We start from the raw sequence: 14,714 nt of genomic DNA, 5'->3' as shown, positions 1-14,714 counted from the left end.
TGGAAGGAAGACAGCGTTTCCATAGCAGTTGCGGCTGCCCAGCCAAGGTGCTAGAACCCAGGTGTGGCGAGGAAGGCATCCACATGGGAGAGCAACCTGGCATGGGAGGTCAGAGCCCAAGCCTGGGAGGGAGCAACTGTGAGAGGGAACAGTGACGCAGTGGCCCCACATGGAGTGTCAGAGCCCAAGCACAGTGAGACGGATGTTGACACAGGGAACATCACGGTTCCCATGGCCCCGTTCAGATCGGGAAAGGCAGCTGCACAGGAAGGTGCCTGGCGTGGAGAAGCTGGAGCAGGAGGGCGGTGAGGGTATAAGGGCAGGTAGGCAGGCCAGTGCCAGTGGTTGGAATCCAAGCAGGGTGAAGAGGGCACCCACTTGGGACACCCAGGTGGGGAATATCCCAGAGCAGGGTGTCAGAACACAAGATGGGAAGGAGGGCATCCTTGTGGGGATGACGGTGGGTATGGGATGTTGGAGCCCAAGTGGGGTAACGGAGGGTGTCCTTGTCCACTGGGGGGTGGGGGTGCAGCAGCAACCAGGAGCATGGATCAAGTAAGTAAAGATATTAATGGGAACCAGGTTTCTTACTGTCAGAGAAGGGCTGTGTAAATACAGAAAGAGCGAAAACTTGGATAGACCCTGTGATGATGTGAATCAGAGATATAGGTATGGATTTATTATGTGAGGGTGGGGAAGAGGTCTAAATGTGTTTACACATGTGTATACACATGTGTGTTCTCTAGCTCTGCCTGCTCAGTGAGAGGGCCTGGGAGCACATCAAGGACCTGGATCTTGATTTCTAAATACTGTTCCACTAAAAGGAAACAGGATACTTTGGAGAAATGGCAGATTTCAAGTCTGGAACAAGCAATGTGTAAAATATGCCTGGAATGTCTTGTGCCAGAAAATAAAGAGGTACTCAAAGAAAGATGGGTATATGTCAAAGGGACAGCCTGAGGGGGCTCCTGCTTGTCAACTCTGAGATAATTTGAGCATTAAAATAAATAATGACCATAACATGATTATCCATTGAATGAAATAGCAACTTTAAATCCATACAGATATAAATAAATGAAGATAATGAAATTTGGTTGAAAAATAGGACATGCCCCCCACAAAATACTTATTAATTACAAAGAAAATAAGAGTAATTTTGCAGTGGAGAGTCCTGTCAGACACCACCTTGATCAAGTATCAAAATTAACAGCACAATAATGGGATAAATCAAATGTGATGAGATACAATGGAAAGAACATGCATCACTTCTGTGATATTTCTCACCAAAGATGCATGATTTTAATTTAATTATTAAACCTCAGATAAAGCCAAAATGAGGGACATTCTGCAAAATAACTGGCTTGTCATCTTCAAAAATGTTATGAAATTCAGGTAGAGACTGAGAATTGTTCCAAATTGAAGGAACAAAAAATACAACACTTACATTTTTAAAAAATACTGTTATATTAAAGAAATAGTGTGTTATTCTAAGTTGGAACTTTTTGCTATAAAGAACATTATTGAGATAACTGACAAACTTGGATGGAGTCTGAGGGTAGACGGTGGAAAGAAATGGTTATATTGTGGTTATGCAGGAGAAGGTCTTTATTGTAGGAATCCACTAATGTATTGGGGAGATTATGGGCATCAGATTGGCAATTTACTCTCAAATGGTTCAGGGGGTAAAATGTACTATAGTTGCAACTTTTTTTAATTTTGAGATTGCTTCAAAATGAAAAGTTAAAAAAATATATATTCACTTTGGCCATTTAATTTCCTAGGTCTTTGCACATGCCCCTACCCAGACCTTTCCCCAGAAGTCCCCTCCCCTTGGGAACCCTTGCTCGTCTGTCTGTGTTGTCTGTGTAGGGAGGGTACCCTTTAGAATGTGTACCATGCTCCCAGGCATTAACGTTTACCTGTCCATGTCTACATTTCTGTTTACCCCAGAGCTTAGAGTCCATGCCCATCACACTTATATCTGTGTCCCTAGTACTTAGCACAGCACCTGGCATTGAGCTTGATAAACAGCCATGGGGAAAGAGAGAGAGAAGGTTATAGGTATACATTTGGGAAACATTTATGGAGCTAACAAGGTTAAGTGGGGAAAGCAGGAGATTTGAATACTGCCTAGCCTAGGTTTAAATTACAGCTGTGTGATCCTGGACAAGACTTAGACTCTCTGAGCCTTTGTTTCGTCTCATTTAAAACAGGTTGTTAGGTGGAGCAAAGGTAACAAGGTTTGTAAGGCATCTAGTTAAGATCTTGGTGGTTAGCAGGTACGCAACAAATTTTAGTTTCCCTTTTCACTTAGAAATAAGAATATAAACCATTAAAGAAGACTAGAAGTTTAGAACACTAGTTTATAATCATGACTTCACTATAACCTTAGTATATGAACTTGGATACATTATTTCACCTTACAAGGCTTCAATGTCCTTCTCAGTAAAATGGGAGGTGGAAAAATGGAGGGATGAAGAGTGGGCTTAATGACTGTCATGCTACCAAGAGATCTCTTGGTTCTAAAATTTAACAAGCTTTCCCTTTTTTGGGGTGATAGTACAGACAGTGAAGGATAAGAAAGATTCTGCCATATTTAAAGGATGTTCCTCAGTTTTGGTCTAGCAGGCAAAGTCCACCTCCTGCTGGACTGTACAATTCATTGGTTTATACCTGCTTAAAACAGAGGTAAATCAAGAGGTGGTAGTGTTGTTACGTTACTGTTGAACATATTAATAATTTATGAGCCATCAAGGAATTAACACACACTCTAAGTTATCACTGCATTTTTCCTTATTCATAATTCTTTGCCTAATTGCTTTTTCCTTTAAGAATAGGGGAGCTGAGACCTTGGATATTTGCCTAATGGCTCAAACAGAGCCATGACCCATTGCCAAGTCTTTCAGTCCTTTTATAGCCTGGGGACATTTGCCACTGAAAGAAAGCTGATGGGTTTGATTTTCCTGAAAGGGATACTTTGCACCAACCTCTGGCCCCATTAAACACTTTGGTCATTGCCTATTCACTATAATGGTTGCAATAAATTTGTTTTAATTTAGAACATTATCAAGTAAGAAATATTGACAAAGACAAAACAATGTTTTAAAAACAGCCAGGATGAAATCATGAATAAATAAATATGTTGAATTTATCTGATAAATTAACAAAGGTTTATTCATAAGTCTGACTGGACCATGTCAAAGTTAGGCCAAAGGTGATTCCATTTCTATTAGAAATGTCGTCTTTCTCTTTAGGCCAGAGAAAAGGTGTGTGGCATAGAAAGACATTGCAAAGTGTAGAAAGGCATTTATCCCTTCTGACAGATGTTTTAAATAGATCTATTTGTTTTCTGCGAAATGCCAAAAGGAACAGCCAGATGACTCTAGTAGCCTTTTCTATGGCAAGACATTTATTTTCTTTGTGTAAATACCTTTATTAGGGATCCCAGCAGGCTGTTTCTCCACCTTTTCTTTGTATTAGTCCTTTAGATTAGTATCAAAGTACTGAAATTCTGGTTAAATATTACCTGTCTGTATTTCCTTTTGAGTGAAAGAAATGACTGCTAACTTGGATATATTCCTCTTGAGAAAGGGGATACGTGTGCATACGGCACTGATCCTCATGCTAATATCCTTACACAGGTAACATCATTCAGACAGATGGCAAAAAGGTCCAACAAACCACAAAGCATATTTGCAAAGCTGTGTGGCCTTGGATGGTGTTGTTTTATGCAAAGTCCAAATGGCTAAATCTTGCAGGTTACAGGTAGCCCGAGGGCATTTTTAGCTGCATAAAAACTAATTGGAACAACTTGAATGGAAGAAAATTTTGCCTGAAGTCTTTAATCACACTGGTAACCTAATCGTTTTATTAACGATTTAACGTTTCCTAAACACATAGGGCAGTGTTTAGGAAAATGAATCCTTGCATGCAGCTTAGGAAACCTTACACAAGCTCAGAGTGTTGGGGAAAATCATAAACACCTCATTTAGAAAGTTTAGTTTATGTCTCTCATGTTTAACATCACTGCTCAGGGACAGGAAAGCCACTGTTAGGGGAAAGTATAATTTTTTAAAAGGTCTAACAAAGCAAGACAGGAGAAAGCTGATTCTGGTCTCTCTATGATGAGGCAGAATATTTCTCCGTGAGGAATTTATTGATCATCTTTATATGCAAAGGGTCCAAAACTCTGTAACTCATGACTAATTCAGTGAGCTCCCCACATGATAACACATCAACAGTTTGACCTGTGCTGCTATTGAATCAAGTGCATTTTAGAAGCAAGAGTGGGGACTGGAAGTCTAAAGAACTTCTGATTAGGTTCTGGTTCTGTCTCTTGTTAGCTCTGTGTGTTTCTGCAGGTTATTCAGACTTCTTGAGCCTGGCTTTCCTCCTGCATAGAATTAATACCTTCTCAGACACCTCATGGAGGTTTTGTAAAAATTATTTAAGCTAATCAATAGAAAAGTATGTGCAAGCTATAAAGCCCTCTGAAAAAATAAGAAATTATTTTTATATCACTATGATAGAACTTAATGTTCTAGGTCACTTTATTTTTATTTGGTTGTTTTAATTTCACTTTTGCTTTCAAGCCATGTAGGCTATATACATTTGTGTCATTCAGCAAATGAAAATCCCCAGCTCTGCAAAAGCTACCCTTGAAAGAACATGATAAAAATTGTTTCTTTTGGACTGTATGCCCATCTGAAGTCTTCTTTGGAATGTAATTCCATCAGAAGCAGTTATGGCACTAACAAATATTATGAGAATTCATGAAATCCCACAGCCAAATCCATGATTTGCTGCTTCAATACCAAAAGCATTTGGCAGGCTGTGATTTGGAAGCTACAATACTGGCTGCTTTTGAGGCTCTAAATGGGGCCATTTGCACTCATTGTGGCACTGCCTGCTCCCACCATTCCAGAGACATGGCACCAAAATTCCCTGGAGTCTCTTCAGACAGTATTTTTCTTCCTTCCTCGTGGACCTTCCTTAACAATATACCTTTCTGGATTAAGAGATGACATAGTGTTTTAGGGTTTTTTCCCCACCCCTAAGGCATTCAACATGAGTATTCTACAATTTATCTTATATAAAAACCTTTGTGAAGCAGCTCCGGATTTTCCAGTACCAACCTTATACAACCTGTCATTCAAATCCTTAATGATGGGTTTCTGTGAAAGTGATTTCTCCACACTTTCCTTTGCTTCATCTTAGATGGCAGTATGGTTCTTCCTTTGGGAAAAAAAAAGCACTAAAGGAGATGGTTCCTTCAGGCAAATAGCATGGTTCAGTTACTATATCAAATGAAATGTGTATAGACAAAAAGCTACAAACACCAGCTCGAATAAGAGCAGTAATGTGTAACCAGGTGTGCTGTGGCATGTATGGGAGACTTAGGCATTCAGCCCTGGCCAAACGTCAGACAGTGCAGATAAGGAAGATAAAAATCTTCTGCCTAAGTGGGAACTGTGTAATCTCACTCTACCTTTCCAACACATCAGAGTTAGCTTCCCAAAGTCTATGTGGTTCCCAAATACCTTCTAAAGAATCATAGAAGGTAAGAAAGAGAGGTCATGTCACCTCAGGGTGGCTACTTGGATTCCTCTATAGCACCCAGCACTACCAGATGCTCCAGCCAGAGCTTGAATATGTCCAGGAATGGGACGGTACCCACTGCTGGAACAACTCTATTTTTGGACAATTCTAATTTTAGGAAATTTGGTGTTTTGTTTTAACCATTCCCAAATGTCTAAGGCTCAACTTAACCTGTGCAGAATGTCACCCACCTGAGGTCTATGTCTGTTCTGAATATTCAGCCAGTGACAATCCAGTCTAACCATTTGTCAACTGGGACAGATCTCCCCTTGTTACTTACAAAGCAATCAGGAGAAGCTCTGCCCATTATCTGAATCTAGCTCTCTATTCTAACCTATGGATTTCCCCTTTGCATTTACCCTTACCAAAAAGAAAACCAATCGAGCATGATTTTTTTTCTTACTGAAGCCATACTATCTTCTAATAATCAGAACTTTTTTTAAGTGTACAGGAAAACTCTGTTTTAATTCCCTTTGGGAGTTTTGCCCATAATATGCATTAACCCACCAGTTTAGTTTGTAAACTGCCTAACTCCTGCTTTGAAGAATTGAAGCCATGTTTGGTTATATTCTATCTGCTAGCACTTTTGTCATTCTTCACAGTTCCTCTGTATCTTATATATATACTGATTTACTTTTCACTGGATAGTATTTTTGCTTAATGTGCTTGTCATGAGCCTTACTATCTCTGCATTCATTTCAGCCAACATAGCCTCATATTTTAGTTTTGAATGTCCTTCTTGTCTTTGCTCAGGGTACGTGAGTGACTATTTGCGAACAGGCTCTTTTGTGACGACAAGCCACAGTCTGAATGGCGTGCACATACAAAAATACAAATTGCATGCTTTGGATTTGGGTGTGAACTGACCTCATTAACAGCTGGTCTACTAGGTAGTCTATACCCATAAAGCATGGATTGAGAAGCAAAAAATAATTTCTGAATTTTGGTTCTGCTCTTCATGCTGGATAAATTATTCATTCCCTAGTGCACCTTTATACGAGAAAATGGCTGATGATTATGCTTCTCTTTACACATACATCACAGACCTAATATGAACTATTTAGCCTGGAATCACTGAAACTTTTTTAGCACTAAAATAGGATATATCAATATAATGTTGTAGGATGCAAAAACTAACCTAAAGACTATCTTGTTCCTTTAAAAGAGGAGGTTTCAATCCATTCCCATAAGAGGCACACGTACGATTACCATTATAATATTATATATCATTCATATATATGCCTATATATGATATATATTATCCTTTAAGCATAAAGCTACCTAGATGACCAGTAATATGAACACTGCAAAACTGAGTGTTTTCCTTACCTGTCATTAGTTCACATTTACTTTCATTGAATTCATGAGGCAGCTGCATCCTGGAAATGCCTGTTTTCACTGACCACAACTTCAGCAAACAGAGGTCTTGGTGTGTCTCTTAAACTCTGGGCTTCTGTGAAACTCCTGCTGAAGTCTGGATACCCATGGGTTGAGGAAAACTAGTTCCACTGATCAGGGTCTGGTTTTTTCTGCTTTGTTTGACTTGGGTATGCTTAGCTTCCATCTGTCTGTCATAGAATAGCAGCCAGAGACAGCCTATGTGGTATCTCTTGGGCAGGAAGGTTAAGTTCCCTGGCGTGAATTGCATTCAGCAACTAAATAAATAAGACAGCTTGGAGATGGGCTTTTATTCATAGGAAACCAGATAGCCTTTTTGATGCTAAAATATTTATTCCCTATTATCTTCTTGTTGCCAAGACTACTGCTTATGGCACGTTTCTTAAAAGGAGTTAGAGTGCTAAAGAGGTTACAGGAATTAGTAGGGTAATTTTTGTTTTGAAAAATATCTTGAGTGATATTATATTGCCCAGAACTGAGTGTGATTTGCCATTCAATGTTGATTGAGGTCACACCATGTCCCACTTTAAGTCAGTGCTTCATTTTAATCATTGTTTTTCTCTAAGAAATAACATCTTCACTTCATAGCTTAAGAAAGTGACCAAACATGTGGTCACTTTTAAGGCAGCTAAGTGAGTTAATCAATGTGAATTCATGTAAGTGTTTAGAAAAATCTAACTTCTCCAGATGAACATTTTGTAAAAACGTAACTTTATTTAACACACTTTTATTATTTTAACTATTTACAAAGTACCAACTAAGTCCTATAGGAGACCCAGAGGTGTTAGGATTTCTGACCTGCAGGAGCATTCTGTTTAGTGGGGTATCGGTATACAAACACAGATCATTCTACACCAAGGCAGACTCTGATAAGCACTGTGCTAGGAGTACAGAGTACTAGAGGGATATGGAATTCTGACTGGGAATATCCAAGAGGACTTTGATGAAATGCTGTCTTTGAGTTGCGACTTGACAAATAATAAAAGTAGATAACATTTATTGAGTGCTTACTAAATGTCAGCACTGTTCAAAGTACTTTAAACTTGATAATTCCTTTAATTCTCTTGATTAACATTATAAGCTAAGTCTTGTTATAAATCCCATTTTATAGTTGCACAAACTGAGGCACAGAACAGTTAAATAATTTGCCAAAGGTCATAGAGCTAGTAAGTGATGGAATGAAGATTCAAATTCAAGGAGCCTTGCACCAGAATGTTTATTGTCATTATTATTATTTTTTTTTTTTGGCCATGCCATGTGGCATGTGGGATCATAGTTCCCTGACCAGGGATCGAACCTGCTCCCCTTGCATTGGAAGCATGGAGTCTTACCCACTGGACTGCCAGGGAAGTCCCCTTATTGTCATTCTTAACCATAACACCATATTACATCCTCTCAGGGAAAAATAAGATGTCACCGAGAAGATTCAAGTAGTGAGAGCAGCTCAACCACAACCAAGGAGAAGGAAAAATTCAGGAATGTTTGGAAAGTCCAAAGTTTATTAGTGTGGCTTGAACATGGAGAAACAAAAAAGGGGTTGAGGAATTGTAGACTGCAAGACAGAAGAGAATGCAGGGAGGGTTGGATTGCAGAAGGCTGGATTCGCAGAAGGTTTGGCTTGAGGAGCTGCAGTGGGGAGCAGGGAAGTGCCTGGTAAGATTTCTGTCACAGGAAGACCTTGTGGAGAGGAGGACTGAGTGACTGAAGAGAAGGACATCGTTTAACCAGATCTATTAATTAAATCACTCAAAAACTAATTTTTGGTCTCCTATGTTCCAGGCACTTTTCTAAGTGTTGAGCATATAGCGAGGAATAAGGGAAACAAGATAGACAAGGCTTCCAATTTCACTGTTTGAAAGAATATGGAAATAAATAGATGAATAAGCAAGATAATTTTATATAGTCCTGAAAGAAAGAAGTAGGTCGATGTGATATGACAGAAAGAGACCACAGGCAGGGGAAGGGCCACTTTGAAATGGTGGTCAGGGAAGGTGTCTCTAAGCAGGTGACATTCCAACTGAGGCCTGGATGACAGAGGAGCCAGTCATAGGAAAGTCAGGGAAGGGTTCAACAAAACAGGATTTGGGTTTATTAAGAAAAGCAGACTTAACAAATGCAAAAACTCTGGATTGGGAAAGAGCTTGGAAGGTTCAAAGGACAGAAAGAATGCCAAAAAGAAGTGTTTAGCAAAGAGGAGGAGGGGTTGGAGGTGAGGTTGGAGAGGTAGGCAGGCCCAGGGCCTTGTAGGTGAGGGTAAAGGATTTGTGTTTTATTCTAAATGAACTGGGAAGCCATTGGAATGTTTTAAGTATGTTTTAATTAGGTGAATGGCTTACTCTGTTTTATATTTTGAAAAGATCACTCTGGATAACACATAGAGAATGGATTATAAGGGGAGAGAAGTGAAAGCAGGAAAATCAATTAGGAAGCAAATTGCAGAGGCCAAGACAAGAAAGAGATTATATGGCCTAGACCTTGAAGGAGGAGAGATGAATGGATTAGGGTTACATTTTGGAGGCAAAGTTTAAAAGATTTGAATTAGGTGCGAGATGTGAGAAAAGGAAAGATACCAAGGATGACTCCAAGAATTTGGGGTTAAGAAACTGAATGGTGTGGTGCCAGTAATGAGCTGGAGAGAACTGGCTTGGGAACAGAGGGAGTTACGAGTTCCACTGTGGACATAGTGGGTCAGTTCTGGGGGTAACTAAGGTCACCTCTTTGAGGATGCTAAAGTATGGATGAGAGAGATGGATACAAGAGGAATTACAGAGATACATTAACTGACAAATGTGATTAGATATTACAGTGAGGGCTTTGGTAACTTTAGGTTTTGAGTCTGAAAAGTTAGAAAGGAAGCAATCCCATTAACAAACATGGTAGAGTCGGAAAAGTTTGGCAAAGAGAAGGATTAATGGAAGCCAGGAATCATGAGGAAATTCCCATTTCAATAATCTGAAAGACTTAAGTTTGAATCCTAGGTGAGCCATTTACCAAACTTGCCCCAGCCTCCATTTCTAATCTATAAAATGAGAGAATGATTTGGTAATGATAAGACACTGATAAAGGTTAAATGAAATGATGGGTATAAATGCTTAATACATAGGAATCATGCAATAGATACTACTGTCACACTCTTATAATTACTGTTATCATAATAACACTATAAAAATAACAATACCTGTTGGGATATGTTTCATTTCTGTTGATTATTACTAAGATAATAATGTTTTGGTTATTAGTTCTTTTTAAGCAAGACTTGCAAGGACATTAACCCAGATTTTATATTCAACTCTTTTTTGCTATATTTAATCGTCAAAACAAATTGCATATTATTTAGTACTTTTCCCAATTTACAGATCAATACACTAAGGCTTGGAAAGGGTACCATGTCCAAAGTTACACTGCTAGGAATTGGCGCCTACCTGGAAGAGCCGGGACTCACACCTAGGTCTGACTTGCTCCAAATAATTCTGAACTCTTCCCCCAACAAGTCACTAGTAAGATAAAAATACCATTGTATCACTTTGCCATTTCTCTGAGATCTATGCTGAGTGAATAAATTGTTTTCTAAAAATGTTATTAGCAAATCACCACCATGGTTTTCACAGTGTCTCATGGAATTTTCCAGTGCTGGACAATGTTCCTCTCAAGGCCTGTCTTTGGAGGACGTGAAGAGAAGTCTTCAGTTCTCACCCATTGACAAATATGGTAAGTATACAGATTTATCATATTAACTAAGGAAACTACACCAAGAAGGTGATATCTATTTTATAATGAGGGAGAAAAGATTCTATTTTGTAATAAGTAGAAATGAAGGGTGCTTTAAAAATATTATATTATAAAAGTGCAAACTTTTCTCTCATAATTCTTGTATAAGTCTACAGCTACCTTCAGGTTTAATTATGTGTGCATAAGTGTGTAAGCATATGCGCAAATACATGGGAGTGTATGTGCACATGGGAAAAAGTACAACTCTTTTTTGAAAATAATCTCCTGCATCTTGTGACATTCCAGACACCTTGCTGCCACCTTACTGAATCCACTGCCTCCGAGCCCCACATCACAGAGATGTAGGGAAGAGGAGAAAACAAGAGATGAGTTTCCACAATTACATCCTATCCCTAGGGGAGTGTTTCCTCTTTAGCAAGTACCAGAGGGTAAATTGTAAGCCCAGCTATTCTCTCAAAAATCTGGAGAGGAGGTGAGGGTATCACTGATGGGATCTGTTTTGCACAGGACTCCTTTAGAAAGAAGTAATAAAGCTCTTTGAAATAATGAACACAGTTCTACGCTTGCCCCGGAAAGGCAGAGGATGGGCAATCCCCCTTATCCTCAGCTGCCATACTAATGTGTCAGGTCCGCGATGTCCTTTCTCCAGCCTCTAAGCCTGAGAGGCTCTATATTTAATTGGAATTTTAGTACAATGGGCTCATTTATCCATGGGAACTTCCCTTACAATATGGAGGACCGAAAAAATGTATGTCAGTGAAAGAGATCAGATTTATTACAAGGACTGGGTTTGTGGAAGAATAAATTCAGGGATGTGTGCCCGGTTCTGTGATATAGATGGCAACAGACACTGCAGCTTTGGGATCCTCACCAATGCACCTCCTCTGCAGAGTATCATTACCTAAGGCATTAGGAAGCCTTTAAGAAATGAAGGGGGAGAAAAGTTGTTCAGGATAGATACAGCAAACTACTTGGGAACATTAAAGAAAGGAAACTTTATGCTTCAGACTCCCAGTATGTGTCTAGAATGCAGCCTAGTGCTTTCTATCATCAACTTTACAACATAATTGGCCAGTCCAGTAACGGGGGAAAATGTGCTCTAAGTGTCACATCATCACATTTTTTATAGGTATAATATCATTTTTTCAAACCTTTACAGATGTGACTGCACAACCAAAAATATAGGGCACCCTTTGAAATGTGTGCTTTGACCAGAAGTCTTTCCTTTCATGGTGGCGTTTCAAGATGAAGCATTTCTTAACGATCTGTTTCTTAAAGAGATAAGACATTGAGCAGAATTCCGCAAGATGGAGAAGTTAGACAAAAGTGGTACAAGAATAATAAAAAAAAGTAGGGTTTTCCTGCGCATATATGCACCAGGGGTAGAAGAAAACATTAGGATGTTTGAGTGGAGTGACAGCCCCAATAGACAAAAAAGATATATTCAGTGTCTCCCACTAGGAGCATCACATCGTATAAGAAAGAACTGTTTAATTGCCCTCCATTTCCACTTCATAAACCAGCTGTGCTATAACAGCAACTTTATGAACTATTTCTTCCCCACCCAAAGAACAGGCCCAGAGAATGAAGATAAAATTAAGTACCTAACTTTACTTGAGACCTTTCACCCTGAAGTAACAAAACATGAAGACGTGGTTCAGTCTTTTCTTAAGGCCTGTGGTCAAATTTCATTTGGTCTTTCTTAAGCTAAGTGACTGCACAGAGTCTGTCCTTCAAGTCTCTGGTGATGGTATCAATAATAAATGTCAGCATCCATGCCCTGCTGATTTTGCTACCCATTCCCGAAGGCAAGCCTGCCACACTACAAGGACAGATGCTCACAATCCGATTTCAACTGGAGTTCTATGGAGAGAGAGGCACGGCACATCCTAGGCCAGTAAAATCACATGTGGTACATTAAAAAGTTGATTATAGTAATGAAAGGAGTACAAGCTTCTTAAAGCATCTATCTATGCCTGGGATGAAGTTGCAGTTTCAGTCTGGACAAAAGGAAACATTTTTCTCTAAGGTGTAGATTTTTAGTCTACCCAGAATTAGGATTCAGTAATGTGTTTCCTGCTTCCCCTAATCGCAGCTGGCCAGGGCCAGCCCCACTAGCAAGAGAGGACGGCCACTGCAGCATTGGCATCAGTGGTGCTGCCTCTCAGGAGAGTTTATGTGCTGCCTAAGAGAATTTGACAGAGACCTTTCTTATGAAAATAAATATGCACATTGAACTGCGTGTTGTCAGACGTCTTAATGAAAATGTGGATGGCTGAGTTGGTTCTGAAAACTCAGCTATCAAAGGGGAGCAAAAGCAGCATTAGCTATTGACAAATGTGCCCATTTTCACAGAAACAATGAATGGTTTCCTTACTTGGAGTGGAAAGATAACTGCTTCCCTGCTCATGTCCTACGTTCTCTAGGACCGTGGCCAGATCCTGAGGCACTAGCTCAATTCTCTGGACACACCCAGGGCTATTGCTTCAATGAGCATCAAATGCCACTAGTATTCAGACCTAAGCATTGATGTACACTTAAAAATTGGACTCTCAGAGAGAAAAAAAACAACCAGAGCCAAGCTGCCATAGAGAATACTCTTTCCTTTACTCCCATCTCCACCTCCTCTTTTCAGCCATCATCTGTTTCGCCCTCACTATATCAGACACCATGCTAATTGTCTTATGTGCATTACCAACCTTATGACTAAATACTATTACTTCTCCCCTTTACAAGTGAAGACACTGAGGCTCAGAAAGCTTACCAGAAGTCACAGAACTGGTAAGTAGAGGAGCCAGGGCTTCCACCCAGATTTGTCTGACATGAGACCCGTACTTTTAGCCATCATGATATACCACCTTCCTGAACTGTACCCTTTTTTACTCCAAATTCAAAATGTCACTTGGCCAGCTTGGGTTCAAATCAGGCACCCACCATTGCTGTTCCTATGGTCTCAGCTCTCTGTTTTCATTGTAAATTCTGCTTTTGTTTTATAATTGCTTGCTGGCAACTCTTGTCCAGACTCTCTGTTCACATGAGCCAGAAGAAGCTGCTTGGCTGCTGCACATTGCACTGTGAGGCCGGTTAAGAAAAATGGGGAGATGGGCTGAAAGGCCAGTAAGTAACAGCTGAACTTCTTTCCTGATGCAGGCTACGTGTCTGATCCCATGAGCCCGATGCATTTTCATTCTTGCCGGAATAGTGGCAGCTTTGAGGACAGCAACTGACAGCATTCTGCATTTACCTAAGGAGAGTTTTCCCCCAAACTGACAGCAACAATTCCAACCATGGCAGGCTGGCTTCCAATTATAATATTTTACCCTCTTAGGTCTCCTTAAACTGGATTGTTCATACTGGTCCTCTTTAATTCCCTACCACAAATTGGGCTTTGGATATGTGACTAAGGAATGAAATGCAAAAGAACCAAGACAGGATGTGTTTGAAGAATTTTTTTTTTTAATTTTGCAAATGAAAAAATAAATTTATGTTGTTGCTTGGAGATGGGGCCTCAGTCCATGGTGGGGACTTAACAATTATTATGTTTTCCTAGACTGAGTTAAGTAGACTTGTGTTTGAGAGCCATGCATTTGATTCCTTAGAATATTGTGCATTTTCTTATCTCGTTATATTACCTCTAGTGTCCAGCTCTGTGATTAAAGATTCTTTGGTGACATACAAAATTGATTCAGAAGTGTATTTCATTTCAACAAGACTTCTACTGAATAGATCTTTCTTTCAGCTATATTGGTAAAAAGAAGTAATGATCTTCAAGAAGTGTACAAAAATTTAACACTTAATTATTTGGCCTCCTGTCTACATGGTACCCAGCACTCTGTGCTCTGCCTGGGTGACCTGCTACTGTCAGCACCAAGGTGTCACAAATGCCATGGGTACCATTATGAAACTGATCCACAAATACAAAGCTGCCATTCCTACCAGAGTCTGGCATGGTGTACTGGGAAGATAGCTGAGGTACCTGCTGCCTTCAG

At 39.8% G+C, this 14,714-nt stretch overlaps 1 protein-coding gene across 1 annotated transcript in view; it reads left to right on the top strand.

The window, feature by feature from the left end:
• Window positions 1-14,405, top strand: part of TNNI3K (TNNI3 interacting kinase) — a 280,990-nt gene extending 266,585 nt beyond the window's left edge. Inside the window, exons 24-25 of the mRNA XM_057716084.1 lie at window positions 10,625-10,704; window positions 13,876-14,405. Of these exons, the coding sequence (XP_057572067.1) occupies window positions 10,625-10,704; window positions 13,876-13,952 (157 nt within the window). The 3' untranslated portion in view covers window positions 13,953-14,405. The remainder of the gene's footprint in view (window positions 1-10,624; window positions 10,705-13,875) is intronic.
• Window positions 14,406-14,714: the final 309 nt, after the last annotated feature.

The sequence above is a fragment of the Hippopotamus amphibius genome, chromosome 1 (assembly GCF_030028045.1).
Source record: "Hippopotamus amphibius kiboko isolate mHipAmp2 chromosome 1, mHipAmp2.hap2, whole genome shotgun sequence".
Classification (NCBI taxonomy): domain Eukaryota; kingdom Metazoa; phylum Chordata; class Mammalia; order Artiodactyla; family Hippopotamidae; genus Hippopotamus; species Hippopotamus amphibius.
The sequence above is the reverse complement of the archived record's forward strand: the minus strand, read 5'-3'. Positions and strand labels throughout refer to the sequence as shown.